The sequence below is a fragment of the Drosophila persimilis genome, unplaced genomic scaffold, assembly GCF_003286085.1.
Source record: "Drosophila persimilis strain 14011-0111.01,24,50 unplaced genomic scaffold, DperRS2 tig00000191-arrow-pilon, whole genome shotgun sequence".
NCBI classification, from domain to species: Eukaryota; Metazoa; Arthropoda; class Insecta; order Diptera; family Drosophilidae; genus Drosophila; species Drosophila persimilis.
Window position 1 is genome coordinate 12,267,204 of NW_020825298.1, and position 13,623 is coordinate 12,280,826.

At 44.5% G+C, this 13,623-nt stretch overlaps 3 protein-coding genes across 3 annotated transcripts; 1 reads left to right on the forward strand and 2 right to left on the reverse strand.

Moving 5' to 3' along the window:
* Nucleotides 1-72: 72 nt before the first annotated feature.
* Nucleotides 73-6,549, forward strand: LOC6589075 (neither inactivation nor afterpotential protein C). Its single transcript, XM_026988213.1, has 14 exons — nucleotides 73-155; nucleotides 606-932; nucleotides 1,001-1,864; nucleotides 1,924-2,861; nucleotides 2,930-3,222; nucleotides 3,278-3,549; nucleotides 3,608-3,894; nucleotides 3,953-4,102; nucleotides 4,164-4,261; nucleotides 4,331-4,384; nucleotides 5,037-5,224; nucleotides 5,297-5,712; nucleotides 5,837-6,107; nucleotides 6,169-6,549. The coding sequence occupies exons 2-14, from the start codon at nucleotides 648-650 to the stop codon at nucleotides 6,547-6,549; spliced, it is 4,497 nt and encodes a 1,498-aa protein (XP_026844014.1). The 5' UTR covers nucleotides 73-155; nucleotides 606-647.
* Nucleotides 6,550-6,847: 298 nt separating this feature from the next.
* LOC6589074 (TLD domain-containing protein 1) lies at nucleotides 6,848-9,672 on the reverse strand. Its single transcript, XM_002014487.2, has 7 exons — nucleotides 9,479-9,672; nucleotides 8,594-8,818; nucleotides 8,215-8,530; nucleotides 7,778-8,151; nucleotides 7,595-7,701; nucleotides 7,437-7,533; nucleotides 6,848-7,370 (listed from the first exon to the last, which is right to left on the reverse strand). Exons 1-7 carry the CDS (start codon nucleotides 9,605-9,607, stop codon nucleotides 7,266-7,268), a joined length of 1,353 nt encoding a protein of 450 aa, XP_002014523.1. The 5' UTR covers nucleotides 9,608-9,672; the 3' UTR covers nucleotides 6,848-7,265.
* Nucleotides 9,673-10,152: 480 nt separating this feature from the next.
* LOC6589073 (inactive pancreatic lipase-related protein 1) lies at nucleotides 10,153-13,354 on the reverse strand. The gene is made up of 6 exons (XM_002014486.2): nucleotides 13,233-13,354; nucleotides 11,519-11,698; nucleotides 11,381-11,447; nucleotides 10,915-11,322; nucleotides 10,478-10,855; nucleotides 10,153-10,400 (listed from the first exon to the last, which is right to left on the reverse strand). The coding sequence occupies exons 2-6, from the start codon at nucleotides 11,544-11,546 to the stop codon at nucleotides 10,253-10,255; spliced, it is 1,029 nt and encodes a 342-aa protein (XP_002014522.1). The 5' UTR covers nucleotides 11,547-11,698; nucleotides 13,233-13,354; the 3' UTR covers nucleotides 10,153-10,252.
* Nucleotides 13,355-13,623: the final 269 nt, after the last annotated feature.

Genomic DNA, 13,623 nt, shown 5'->3' on the forward strand with positions numbered 1-13,623 from the left:
GGGCTGGGAAGAGACCCCTAGTAAAAAACCAACGATTGCATTTGGCCAGCCTTTAGTTGGCTAACGGCAGCGGTACGTGCTGCATGCGTGCGGTCGGTTCGGAAATCAAATTGGAAACCATCATCAAAGTTCTGGAAACACTGGCAATATCAAAGGTCTGTCCTAAAGGATCAAGGATTATGTGATGAGTGTTGAAAAGTTGAAAAGTACTGAAAATGTTCTCTTAGGGAGAGTCGTTTGATGAAGTTAAACATTAACTAATTCCAAGTGAAGTGAAACGAAGAAGGACTCGATGAAAAAACTTTACAAAAACTCTTCAATTTTAATTCCTCTCTCATTTAAGGTCCTTCTCCTTTTAACAACATTTTTGGTGTCTTTTGGACACAGTTTTTGTAACTCCAATTAAACTGGAAGTCCTTAAGCCCAAACCATCAGATGTCCTTTCTCTACAGATACCTTCAAACCCATTAACAAACCCTTTTCCAACCCAGTTCATTCTTCAGTTCTTTCGCAACCAAACGAAGCCCTGCCAGTGCAGAAACGGAACCCCAAAACCTAATCTCTTTATGTACCTCCAAAGAATAAACCAATTAACACCCCCACAGAATACTTCTGCAACAATTTAAAGAACTGATAGGACGTTCAGGATGTATTTACCGTATTCGCAATTGCCGGATCCAACGGATAAGTTCGAGATCTATGAAGAAATAGCCCAGGGTGTCAATGCCAAAGTATTTCGGGCCAAGGAATTGGAGACCGATCGTCTGGTGGCATTAAAGATACAGCACTACGATGAAGAGCATCAGGTGTCCATCGAGGAGGAGTATCGTACTTTGCGAGACTATTGTGCCCACCCCAATCTCCCGGAGTTCTATGGCGTGTACAAGCTATCGAAGCCGAATGGTCCTGATGAGATTTGGTTCGTTTTGGAGGTAAGTCCGGCATAAGAAAACTGAACTAATCAAAACTCAAAAATCCCTACTAAATATGATCCTTACAGTACTGTGCTGGAGGAACAGCCGTAGATATGGTTAATAAGCTCCTCAAACTGGACCGTAGGATGAGAGAGGAGCACATCGCCTACATCATCCGGGAGACGTGTCGGGCAGCCATCGAGCTGAATCGCAATCATGTCCTGCATCGGGACATCCGTGGCGACAACATTTTGCTCACGAAAAATGGACGGGTGAAGCTCTGCGACTTCGGTCTGTCCCGTCAAGTGGATTCGACTTTGGGGAAGCGAGGCACCTGCATTGGTTCGCCGTGCTGGATGGCCCCCGAAGTGGTGGCTGCCATGGAGTCCCGCGAGCCCGATATCACCGTTCGGGCAGATGTCTGGGCCCTGGGTATCACCACCATTGAGTTGGCCGATGGAAAGCCCCCGTTTGCTGACATGCATCCCACTCGAGCCATGTTCCAGATCGTGCGGAATCCACCGCCGACACTGATGCGACCCACGAATTGGTCCCAGCAGATCAATGACTTTATTGCCGAGTGTCTGGAGAAGAGTGCCGAGAATCGCCCCATGATGGTCGAGATGGTAGAGCATCCATTCCTCACGGAGCTCATTGAGAACGAGCAGGAGATGCAGTCGGATCTTGCAGAGATGCTGGAGCTTTCGAGGGATGTGAAGAGCCTGTACAAGGAGCCGGAACTATTTGTGGATCGCGGCTATATCAAGCGCTTCGATGGGAAGCCGGAGCGCATGTATCCTGAAGATTTGGCAGCCCTGGAAAACCCCGTGGATGAGAGCATCATTGATTCGCTGCTAAATCGCATGATGACTGGTGAATCCTATAGTTTTATTGGAGATATCCTGCTGTCCCTGAATTCGAATGAGATCCAAAGCGAATTCCCTCCGGAGGTGAGTGCAAATCTCCTATATTTCACCTTCAAATTCTATGAATTCTGTGACCTCTGCAGTTCCATGCCAAATACCGATTCAAGTCTCGCTCGGAGAACCAACCCCATATCTTCTCCGTGGCCGATATTGCCTACCAGGATATGCTCCATCATCGCGAGCCCCAGCACATTGTCCTTTCTGGGGAGAGCTACTCGGGCAAGTCGACCAACGCCCGTCTGCTGATCAAGCATCTGTGCTATCTTGGGGCTGGCAATCGGGGTGCCACTGGGCGCGTGGAGACCTCCATTAAGGCCATCCTGATGATGGTCAATGCCGGCACTCCCGTCAACAATGACTCCACCCGCTGTGTCCTGCAGTATTGTCTGACTTTCGGCAAGACCGGAAAGATGAGTGGAGCGGTATTCAATATGTATATGCTGGAGAAGCTGCGAGTGGCCACGTGTGACGGCACCCAGCACAATTTCCACATTTTCTACTATTTCTATGACTTCATCAACCAGCAGAATCAGCTGAAGGACTACAATCTGAAAGCGGACCGCAACTATCGCTATCTGCGCGTGCCACCAGATGCTCCCCCAACCAAGATCAAGTATCGTCGCGACGATCCCGAGGGTAATGTGGAGCACTACCGTGAGTTTGAGAACATTCTCAGGGATCTGGACTTTAACCACAAGCAGCTGGAGACTGTGCGAAAGGTGCTGGCTGCCATCTTAAACATTGGAAACATTCGCTTCCGACAGTCCGGCAAGTACGCCGAAGTCGAGAACACGGATATAGTATCGCGTATTGCCGAGCTCTTGAGGGTGGATGAGAAGAAATTCATGTGGTCCTTAACAAACTTCATAATGGTCAAGGGAGGTGTGGCCGAAAGACGGCAGTACACCGCAGAGGAGGCTCGCGATGCACGCGATGCTGTGGCCAGCACCATCTACTCCCGATTTGTGGACTTTATTATCAACAGGATTAACATGAACATGTCGTTTCCAAGAGCTGTCTTGTAAGTCATACAGAACCCATAATTAACCCCCCAATACGAATAAAACTTGATCGAATCTCTTTCCCTAGTGGCGACACAAACGCCATCATTATCCATGATATGTTCGGCTTTGAGTGCTTCAATCGGAATGGCATGGAGCAGCTAATGATCAACACTCTGAACGAACAGATGCAATATCACTACAACCAACGCATTTTCATTAGCGAAATGCTCGAAATGGAGGCCGAGGATATAGACACCATTAACTTGAACTTCTACGATAACAAGACCGCTTTGGATAATCTGCTAACTAAGCCAGATGGTCTCTTCTACATCATTGATGATGCCTCACGCTCCTGCCAGGATCAGGACTTGATTATGGGTGAGTCCCCACGAGGTATTTCCATTACTTATATAAGCTCTGAATTCCTGAATAGATCGCGTTTCGGAGAAACACAGCCAGTTTGTGAAGAAGCACACTGCCACTGAGATATCCGTTGCTCATTATACGGGCCGCATCATCTATGATACTCGCTCCTTCACGGACATCAACCGCGACTTTGTCCCCCCGGAAATGATTGAGACGTTCCGCTCTTCGCTGGACGAGAGCATAATGCTCATGTTCACCAATCAACTGACGAAAGCTGGCAATCTGACAATGCCTTTTGAGGCTGTCCAGCATAAGGATGAAACTGAACGCAGGTCCTACGTGAGTCTTAAGCCCTGCAAACTTCAGTCCTTAAAGTCTATAAATCCCTCTCAATTAGGCCCTCAACACTTTGAGTGCTGGATGCATCTCCCAGGTGAACAATTTACGTACTCTGTCGGCCAATTTCCGCTTCACCTGCCTGACTCTGCTCAAAATGCTAAGCCAAAATGCCAGTCTCGGCGTGCACTTTGTCCGTTGCATACGAGCTGATTTGGAGTACAAGCCGCGTGCGTTCCACTCTGATGTGGTGCAGCAACAGATGAAGGCTCTGGGTGTCCTGGACACGGTCATTGCCCGGCAAAAGGGCTACAGCTCTCGACTGGGCTTCGATGAGTTCCTCAGACGGTGAGTAGAACCCTGAGTAGCTCTTCACTTACTTGATTCTATGATATATCCCTTTCAGCTATCAATTCCTAGCCTTTGACTTTGATGAGCCTGTGGAAATGACAAAAGAGAATTGTCGTCTCTTATTTTTACGTCTCAAGATGGAGGGTTGGGCCTTGGGCAAGTCCAAAGTCTTTTTGCGCTACTACAACGATGAGTTCTTAGCCAGGTAGGATCCTAACCTAAATCGTTATTCTGAGACATTGTTTAATCCTTGAAACGATCCTCAGAAATTACGAGCTTCAAGTGAAGAAAGTCATCAAAGTGCAGTCCATGATGCGGGCACTTTTAGCCCGAAAACGTGTCAAAGGTGGCAAGGTCTTTAAATGTAAGTTTTCGTCAAAAACTTCCTTGAAAACTTCCCTCTAAAACCTAATCATATCTCTCCCTTAAATAGTGGGCAAAAAGGGTCAGGAGCATTCCGATTTGGCAGCTGCCAAAATACAAAAAGGTAAAAAAACTCAAGTTGATAAACTTAAGGAATTCGATGAGGAGCATATCGACATAAGTGAGACGCCATCGGAGGCCGAGGAAATGTTCCTCGAGACGCGCATGGACGAGGCTCTGGCGGCAGTGCGAATATCAAAAATAGAGCAGGCATCGGCCGAAGAAGAGAATCCATAATAAGTACTACATATATACACGTACTCGTACTCGTACTCGTACCATTATATCACTATATTCGTATCGAAGTGTAGCACTCGATCAATAATACTACTACACATACTACTCGTACTACTACCAATAAAATCTCAAACTAAAAAGAAATAACAAAATTAATCAAGAATATACGTAGAAGTTCGAACTGGTGGTGGTAGATGGTGTTCGGTGGTCTCTCTACCGCAATACCTAAGCCGCTTAGTGGTGTCGTATGCTGCCACCCCATTCCGTGCCTGATGCAACCAATCGGCTTAAAGGTTTCTTTCTCCGAGACATAACACTTAGCAGCGACGCCGCGCCATGCCACGTAGAGATGAATTATAAGTGCTGCATAGAAAAGAAATGAAAATTTAATTAAATTAAGGTGACTTCTCCCTCTGACCCTCTTTTTGTTGCTGTTGTTGTTTAATGGGTTACTCTGTTTGTTCTGTGTATTCCTACAGCGTATCGCGGGTTCCGTGACCGGGTCCGTCTGCCGCCGCTGGTCAATGAGAAGACGGGCCAACGGAATGAGAACACCGCCGACTTTATTCGACCCTATGCCAAGAAATGGCGAGAGAAGTCCATCTTTCAGGTCCTGCTGCACTACAGAGCGGCCCGCTTCCAGGACTTTGTCAATCTCTCACAACAGGTAATGATCTGATTTACTTATTCCCCAACTACTGATCGATAGATTATCCTTGTTTATCCTTTTGCCTTTTAGGTACATATTTACAACCAACGGATGGTCGGTGGGCTGAACAAATGCACCCGGTCGGTGCCCTTCGAGCGCATTAATATGCGGGAGGTAAACTCCTCGCAGCTGGGACCCCTTCCTGTTCCGATGAAGAAGATGCCATTCCGCCTGGATCAGATACCCTTCTATGACACACAGTACATGGTGGATCCGGCCAATTCTATATCTCGTCAAACGTTTCCCAATCAGTTGCTGGTGCAAAATCTGGAAGATGATGAAGCCTGGGATAGTCCTCTACAGCGCAATCCTTCGATGACTTCGTGTGCCATGACCTACAATGCTTATAAGAAAGAACAGGCTTGCCAGACCAATTGGGATCGTATGGGCGAAAGCGATAATATATACAATCAGGGGTTCTTTAGAGATCCACAGCAGTTAAGAAGGTAAGATTCCGATATACATATGCCACGTACCACATCGTGTTATGTCCGTCTGTCCCTTGATTTAAAAATCATTTAAGCTTTTAATGACGGCATTTTAAGCACCTATGTGTTCTCGTTTTTTTAGAAACCAAGTGCAACAAAACATGAATGCTTACAACAATGCCTATAACAACTACAACAGCAGCAACAATCCCAACTGGGGCCGCTCAGGATCCCGTCGTAATTCCCTCAAGGGCTACGCGGCGCCACCGCCGCCGCCACCGATGCCTTCATCCAACAACTACTATCGAAATAATCCCAGTCAACAGCCTCAAAGGAACTATCAGCAACGCTCCTCGTATCCACCTTCAGATCCCATAAGAGAGCTCCAGAACATGGCACGCAACGACGGAGACGTAAGTGTGTCCCACACTTATATTATCTTTGACTTAAACTCCACGCATATGCACTTTGCAGAACTCCGAGGATCCTCCATTCAACTTCAAGGCCATGCTGCGCAAGACAAACTATCCAAGGGGCTCAGAGACCAGCACCTATGACTTTAACAATCGCCGGGGGTCGGACGCCGGGGATCAGCAGCACACATTCCAGGCACCCAAACTACGCTCCACTGGACGCCGCTTCGAAGATGAGGGGGGCTATAAAACCTCGGCGGGCAACTATGGGGCTGCCCGCAACTTTGGCCAGCAGCGGGCTCCTCCTTTGAACCAGAGCTCCTCCAGTGTGGGTCGCAGCTTTGAGAACAGCAATGCAAGGTCCTTCGAGCAGGCGGGCTCCTATGTTGAAGAGGAGATTGCACCAGGGGTGACCCTATCCGGATATGCGGTGGACATATAAACATAGTACTACTTCAAGAACCGGCTCCAAGTCCCACCAGATAGCAGACATGCAGACTTTACACATTGAGTGGAGTGCTCTCACAGTGGATTTCATGTAGAACTTAAATGTAACTTAAAACATAACTAAAACATAGTTTTCTTAACATTGTTAACTCCCAAGAGTATCCCTTGGCATGTGTCTTAATGGTTTAATCCGTTTACATTACCATGTTTGGTTTTGTTTCAAATCTCAGAAAATACCATTTTTGTCCATTTTGTCGAAAATATATTCTAGTTTGAAGGTTTTTAGCAATAAATTGAATTCAGCAAACACATTTGCATTTTATTGACGCAGGATAAAAGAATAATTCGACAAACTAACATTGCTTATGAATTTTTGTTGTAAATGATTTCGTATTCTCACTTTTAAGGTCTAAAACGCAACAACAATACTCTCAGTATTACATACATAAACTATATCCATTATACATTGTATATATAGCTAAACAAAACGTTTATAGGAATGGATTGAACAAATACTCTTTTGTTCGCAGGACTCTTTTGTTTTGTGTGATCGATTTTTGTTTTTTTTTTTTTTTTTTTGATAGGGGACATTCGATAATGCTAAAGTAAATTGAATTAAAAATTTTAACATCACACCCAAAACGGGTATGGTCTCATAAATTCTTGAACATGATAAAACCAAGCTTGGATTTGGTTAATTTTCAGATAATATCAATCATCCATACCGGGTTCACGTAGACCATCTGAATGCATTGTCTTGCCGGCAATTTCCAGCATAGCACGATCTTCCAGATTGCTATCTAAGATTGAGCGTTTCTGTAAAGGATTCACCATATATCAATCATTAATTCAGATAATATTTGAGTATTTCATATGACTAACCTGACCATCACCGCCTCCTTCTCCATCCTCGCCTTTGACGGGTAAATCGCCCACGGCCCATACCTCCATATTGCGTATTTTAAATTGCTTTCGTTTGCTTTAAATACAAGAGTATTTGGTGATTTATAGACACTCTCCTTTTTACGGTATATCCTTACCTCAACTGCACATAATCTCGATATGTGGAACAGCTTTCCACACTTTGTCCATCGCCAAACATGCAGTCAATCCACAGTCCCCAGAATTCGAACTGTCCACCCATTCCCTGCTCACGCAAAAAAACACAAAAAAAACCGGTAATTAGAAGGGCAATCAATCAATTATATATAGGCATGACTCACCAAGCCATTGGGCATTGTCTGCTGATTCAAATTCAGATACTGATAATGATCATTGTACCCAGTGGCCGAAAAGCACCGCATGGCGGGGCTTAATGTAAAAAGCAATGAGCTATCGTCGCCACAGAATTGTGGCTTCAGAGACCAAGATTGGGACGCATAGCCCCCAAAGATGTATTGATCCTCGTCTTCGATGAAAAACAACGTGGGTCCCTGGTCGACGATTTTCCCCAGCATGGTGGAAAAGCTCTCGCCATGGATTTTCGATGAGAATAGAAAACGCCATTTGTGGCGCAGCTCGCGGGTTAATTGAGCGTTAATGTACAAGACGTGCGGCAGTTCGATGATGGGGCGATACTGACTATGGGCAGGGGCATCTACAAATTGGGAGAATAATTAAAGTTAAAGAGATAACAGGAGGATTTTTCGTGTTGCCATACCACATAGCTCTGGGAGAATAGGAATTTCCACTTCCTTGATAATATGACGCTTGCTGCCGCCATGACGAGAATACAGTTGAACAAAAACCTCACGCCACATCAGCAGGAACTGCGGTGTGACATGCAGCCAACGTTCGAGTGCTTCACTATGCATACTATGCTCGAGCTCTTTGCCCATATTCCTCATCAGACCCTTCGCTAGAGAGCAAGCTGAACGCTCTGTGGTAAGGAAGCCCAGATCCTGCCAGTCCTTGATGCTGGAACCCTTTGCAGTGGTCTCCAAATGCACGTAGCTCTTTATAACCGAGTACAAATACTGAAAGAAGAATCAAGAGTTTACATAGTTCGAGCTCTATTGAGTTTCCAATTCAGTTCTTACCTGCTCCAATTGCTTGACATTGAAGGTGTCGGCTCCATTTCGTGCCAGTGAGCATAATAACATGTGCATTTTCTGATCCATGGTACCACGCTCCATGATGTAGTAGGGTTCGGCGAACTTTTTCAGCGGTATATTGACGGTTTGCTGGCCTGGCTTCGTCGGTATAAACAAAAACTGAGCCGTACTCTCGGCCAATGATCGTTCGATAGTCTGAGACCATGTTTCCTGTTTTCATAATAAACAATATTCATGAATAACCACTATAAACAAAGGAAGTGCGCATTGGGGATACTCTTTATAAACATAATTTTAGTGCTGCTGTCAGCACATTCTTTCAAGGTCTGAGAAACGCTGAGTCGCCAAGTGCTTGAGCTCTCGCAAGAGAAGGGCAATTTTTGATTCTGTTGGGGCCCACGAAATGGGTTAATATTGTTTATTTTTAATTCAATTTTCATGCCGCCCTAATTGGGGGACCCCTTCCATCAAAATCACGATTAGTTCGTGATTCGTTAGCAAGCAAATTCAACAAAGCAAAAAGCAAACACACAGCACCGAGCGTCAAGCGCTCAGCAAACAAATTAGACAAATTATGAGGCTCGTTCACGTTCGGTTTGATAGTAGTGGAATTATCAATTGAAAACTGCTGATAAGCACTAACCGCACACATTTTCCTTTGTCATGCAGCGGGGCAGGTGGTGCATCCTCATGACTCCGAGGCTCAAAAGAAGTGCACTCTGCTTGAAAACCTTGACCCTTTGACCGTGACCACAGCTGCAGCATGCAGTTCCGCATCTGCTTCGAATTTACATTGATTTTTTTGACCCCGGACACGTGTCACACGGCACACAAACACACATTGATCATATAGTATATCCTTCAACTTACAACAAGTCGGTCTGATGTCAGCCTCTCCAGGGCGCCGCCAGATGCATTCTTGTAAGCAGACTCCAGCATCCGCATCTCCTCGGAGGTGTACATATTGTCCGACTCCCGTTTACCGCTCGCATTACCCATGGCGAAGGCGATTCAATTTCCAAATTAACTCGTTTAGCAGCTGCTGCTATTTATTGCGTTGGCGATCGGGCGATTTTTAGAAAACGAAAACAAACGCTAGCAGTGTGACCGCGGATTTATCGTTAAAATATACCTTCAAACCATCAGAAATATACCAAAATATACCGTCTCATGTTCAGAATATACCGTCAAAATATACCAATGAAAAACATTTTTTTATTAATAAAAAAACGTAACAAAACCCTTTTTTCTTTATTTGAGATCGTTATTTTATTTTTTGCTTAGTCTTCATAATATTAAATAGTGTTTTCTTTTATATGAGATCTTAATAATGTAATACTATCGGTGGTGTGGAAACCCTACTTGTCATGCAGTGTGACCGTATAAAATATAAAATAAAAAGAATATCCCACCACAAAAAAGAGAGAAATCCCACCACACTTATCGGAACTAAAATTGCAGTGCTGCAATAAATTTGAATTTTATAGTTCAAGTTATGAAAAGTAAATTGCTATAGAAATGATCTCTTTTCTTAGAAAACCCAGTTTTATGGTCAACAACAAAATTTAAGTATTTATTCTTGTGATGCGAAGAGTAGATTCCGATACATTTTATAAATGTAAAAGAATCCTTAAACAAACACAATCAAACAGGTTTGATTGAGTGGCGCGGCTCGCACGAGTAGCCATGGGTATTTTCCAGAAGCTCCTTGGGATCCACATAAATTGTACCTTCCTTGCCCCTGGCAAAAGGTGTTTGTCCATTCGTTTGTAAGTAAAAGTTGCCTTGAATCCTGCAAAGCGATAAAAATAACAAAAATCAATGTTTTTTGTACTCCCTAGCAGCTCCATTATCTTCCGAGATTCTTACGATGTGGGACAGTGATGACCCATCACCACGGGGGGACAAGTTTCCACTGTTTTGTTTTGCTTGAAATCCGACCAGCTCCTACACGGCACGGCATCGAATCTTATCGGAAAGCGATCCGAGACGCTTTCGGCCCAGAACCACCAGCTACGCCGATGGCTAGACAGATCATTATCGCTGAGCATTTTGTAGTTCCGCTTGGGACAGCCGGGCTGTAGGCTATTGCCGCCATTGGGCCAGAAATCCGCCGTACCCGTGCTCGTAGGGGCGCCATAAAGCCAAGCATCTGTGTGTATCACATCCACGAATTCGGCATCATTGGAAGTTAAGTGTGCCCCCAAAGGATAGTACAATGGGAAGGCAGGATCCAGGGCGGAAATTCTAAAGTAAAACGGTTGAAATTTGTAAAAGATTTTTCATAGTTATATAAGTTACACTACCTTTTTATCTTTCGAACACCTTTGGTGCGTTTATATATCTCCCGACCGATATTTCCGGCTAGCTGTCCACCCATCGAGTGGCCGACTATATGCAATTTTTCAATATCCAATCCGTGGTCAAACATCTCTAGCAGGACCTTGGCCAGTTCGGGTGCCAGTTGTTTGGCATTCACCATGGCATCGAATATATAATTGCCATCGGCCAGCTCTCCCCAATCGAGGACAATCAGATTTGTGTCCTTGCGTTCCAGATATGCTTCGGCTATGACATGTATGCTCTCCACATCCGGATCTTCCAGATAGCCGTGCAAATAGAGTACGGTGTTCCTGCTCAAGTCCAAGTTCTCGTCCTCCAATAGACTCTTATGGTCTTTCAGATCATAGATATCGCTATCTGCCACCGTGGGTCTGTGGAATACAGACAGATAAAGCTATGCATGACATATTTATCGTATCCGTTACGTACCCGTAATAGAGTATAAACTTTGCCGTTGTCAGATCTGCCTTCGCGTTCTTGAGGCCACAGAGCAGCCCTGAAAACCAATTAATCGAAAGTTAAGCAAAGGAATTTTCCATTTTCCAAGACTCTCAGCAGAGCACTTACTGGATTTATTTTTAATGGCCTTGTGCATTGTGGTGTGGTGTGTCCATAAAATGATTGATTACGAAAGTACGTGTCCAAGTGGGTTATCCGGATATCCTCCGCTTCCAGGCAGTGATTAACCAAGACTGAAGTGGCGGCCACTCGAAATGTTGCCAAAGCTCTGCCGTGGCGTGGCCGAAACTAAACCGCATTCGAATTGATAACTCTAATTAAATTTGAATCGTTTGGATAAGATAAAACGGCGGCTAATACAGTTATACGACACACTGCCATTGTGATTCATTCCTTTGCCGAAACGAAACACACACCAGTGGAAGCAAAGTCCTGTCCTGTCCTGTCTGATAACTTTGCCTGTTCATGCATCATTCATGTGGACATTACCTATTTATATACCCCTGGCAGAGGGTATTAACTATAGAGTACTCATAAAAAAAATACATTGCCCACAATTGAATGACCAGATCTAAATCCCATAATTTTGCTGTAAACGATATTCAAAAGTATCTCAGATCTTAGCGCAAAAAATACTTTTAAAAAAATATAATATATTTTACCGACCTGGAACACAAAAAATGAGAAGATATAATGGCAGAAAAATCAGAGCTAATCTTGCACACACCTTCCGAGTGGAATAAGAGCACGACTCCATCGGATTCAATCATCCATATTATTTCATAAGAATTGTCTTAGCCAATCTTCAAATCTAATTAAATCAAGCCTTTCCTTTTCGATCTATCTCTTTCTAACGTACGCTTAAATTGCAGCTCTTTGAAGCGCAATACTGCTTTTGCATTCATTACAATTTGAATCGAGTAAACCGAATGCAAGAGATCGAAGTGCAACTTTGCACATGCGCCGTTTGAAATCGATCTCACAAGCGCCAAAGAAGACACGCTATGCTCGATCGTAATTCAGGGCTTGCTAACCCATTAATTTCCACATAATGTTGGGTTCACTGTCGGCCTAATGGCTTGGATTACCTTAACCCCGAGGAGGCAGGCGCAATGTGTATGAACAAACAATAATGCTTAAATATGCACACTCTTGGAAATTACAGCAATTCCACAACACACATTTCTACATAGTTTTATACAAATTTGTGTGTGTAGTTGTGTGACGAAATCAAAGCGCGGCACGGCCCTCCAGCGCTCGAGCCATTGTAATTTGAGTACCGGTCTTTTATTTTCGTTTTGTTGTAAATGCGGCTTTATAAATAAAGAGCCACTTCAATTTAGATTCACGCTTATCGGGGGGAAATTAGCCCATTGATAGTACTGATACGTATGGTAAGGGGAGGGGCAGCGTAGGGGGACAGAGCGGAGCGCCAAGCTCGTTCCATGAAACACGCCACTTTAGGCACAGGCCACAAAAGTGTAATATTAAAAGTACAGCAGTATAGCAGATTTTTGACATATTCGCGTAATTAATGTACGACGAGGCGGCGGACTACGGACACTTGTTGCGCCGTCGGTAGATGGTTGGGGGATCGGTTGAGTGCACGAAAAGCGGACGCGGAGATTGCGACAGTAGTAGGAAATTGATTATAATGACCAGCTGGTGGAGGTGTCTATGTATTTACTATATATGTAGGCAGTGGATTGGTTCCACCCGATTAGCAAAACCAATTTGCGTGTGTTTTCTGCCTATTTGACTTTCCGTTCCGGGTAATATTCCAAGTCTCAACGATTAGATTATCGATGCGAATGACACTTACGAAGGCACTCTGCGTGGTAAATTGCCAGTAAATATTTACAGACGCTATTCGTCTCTTCTCTTCGAATGGACGACTTTTGGACCGCGACGATGGCGAGAGCAGAGGGAGCGACCGAAACAGAAAAAGCGTCGAACCACGCCGTCGCAAAAGTTCGACTGATCTCTCGCCAAAACAAAACCTGAAAACAGACAAAAACTATCGCACAGGTACGACTATGATATCACTTTCAAAACTATCGATATCGGACGGGCGCTAATTGTTTTTGAATGGTTTCTTACGAGTGTGTGGTAGGATTCAATTAAAAGCTTTTAAAGCAGATACAAAGCATAGCTGCAGAGTTTTCTATCTAGTATACAACTTTTTAAGATCTGTCCATGCGGACTCTAAACGT

Bases quoted from the DNA above. Each gene is read 5' to 3' on its own strand.
- LOC6589075 (XM_026988213.1), top strand. From the start codon at position 648: ATGTATTTACCGTATTCGCAATTGCCGGATCCAACGGATAAGTTCGAG. The intron at 3,223-3,277 runs GTGAGTCCCCAC...ATTCCTGAATAG, and splicing joins GGATCAGGACTTGATTATGG to ATCGCGTTTCGGAGAAACAC. The intron at 5,225-5,296 runs GTAATGATCTGA...TTTGCCTTTTAG, and splicing joins TTGTCAATCTCTCACAACAG to GTACATATTTACAACCAACG.
- LOC6589074 (XM_002014487.2), bottom strand. From the start codon at position 9,607: ATGGGTAATGCGAGCGGTAAACGGGAGTCGGACAATATGTACACCTCC. The intron at 8,152-8,214 runs GTATGGCAACAC...CCCAATTTGTAG, and splicing joins TATTCTCCCAGAGCTATGTG to ATGCCCCTGCCCATAGTCAG. The intron at 7,534-7,594 runs GTAAGGATATAC...TTGTATTTAAAG, and splicing joins CGAGATTATGTGCAGTTGAG to CAAACGAAAGCAATTTAAAA.
- LOC6589073 (XM_002014486.2), bottom strand. From the start codon at position 11,546: ATGCACAAGGCCATTAAAAATAAATCCA. The intron at 10,856-10,914 runs GTAGTGTAACTT...GTTTTACTTTAG, and splicing joins GGTGTTCGAAAGATAAAAAG to AATTTCCGCCCTGGATCCTG. The intron at 10,401-10,477 runs GTAAGAATCTCG...ATCGCTTTGCAG, and splicing joins GGTCATCACTGTCCCACATC to GATTCAAGGCAACTTTTACT.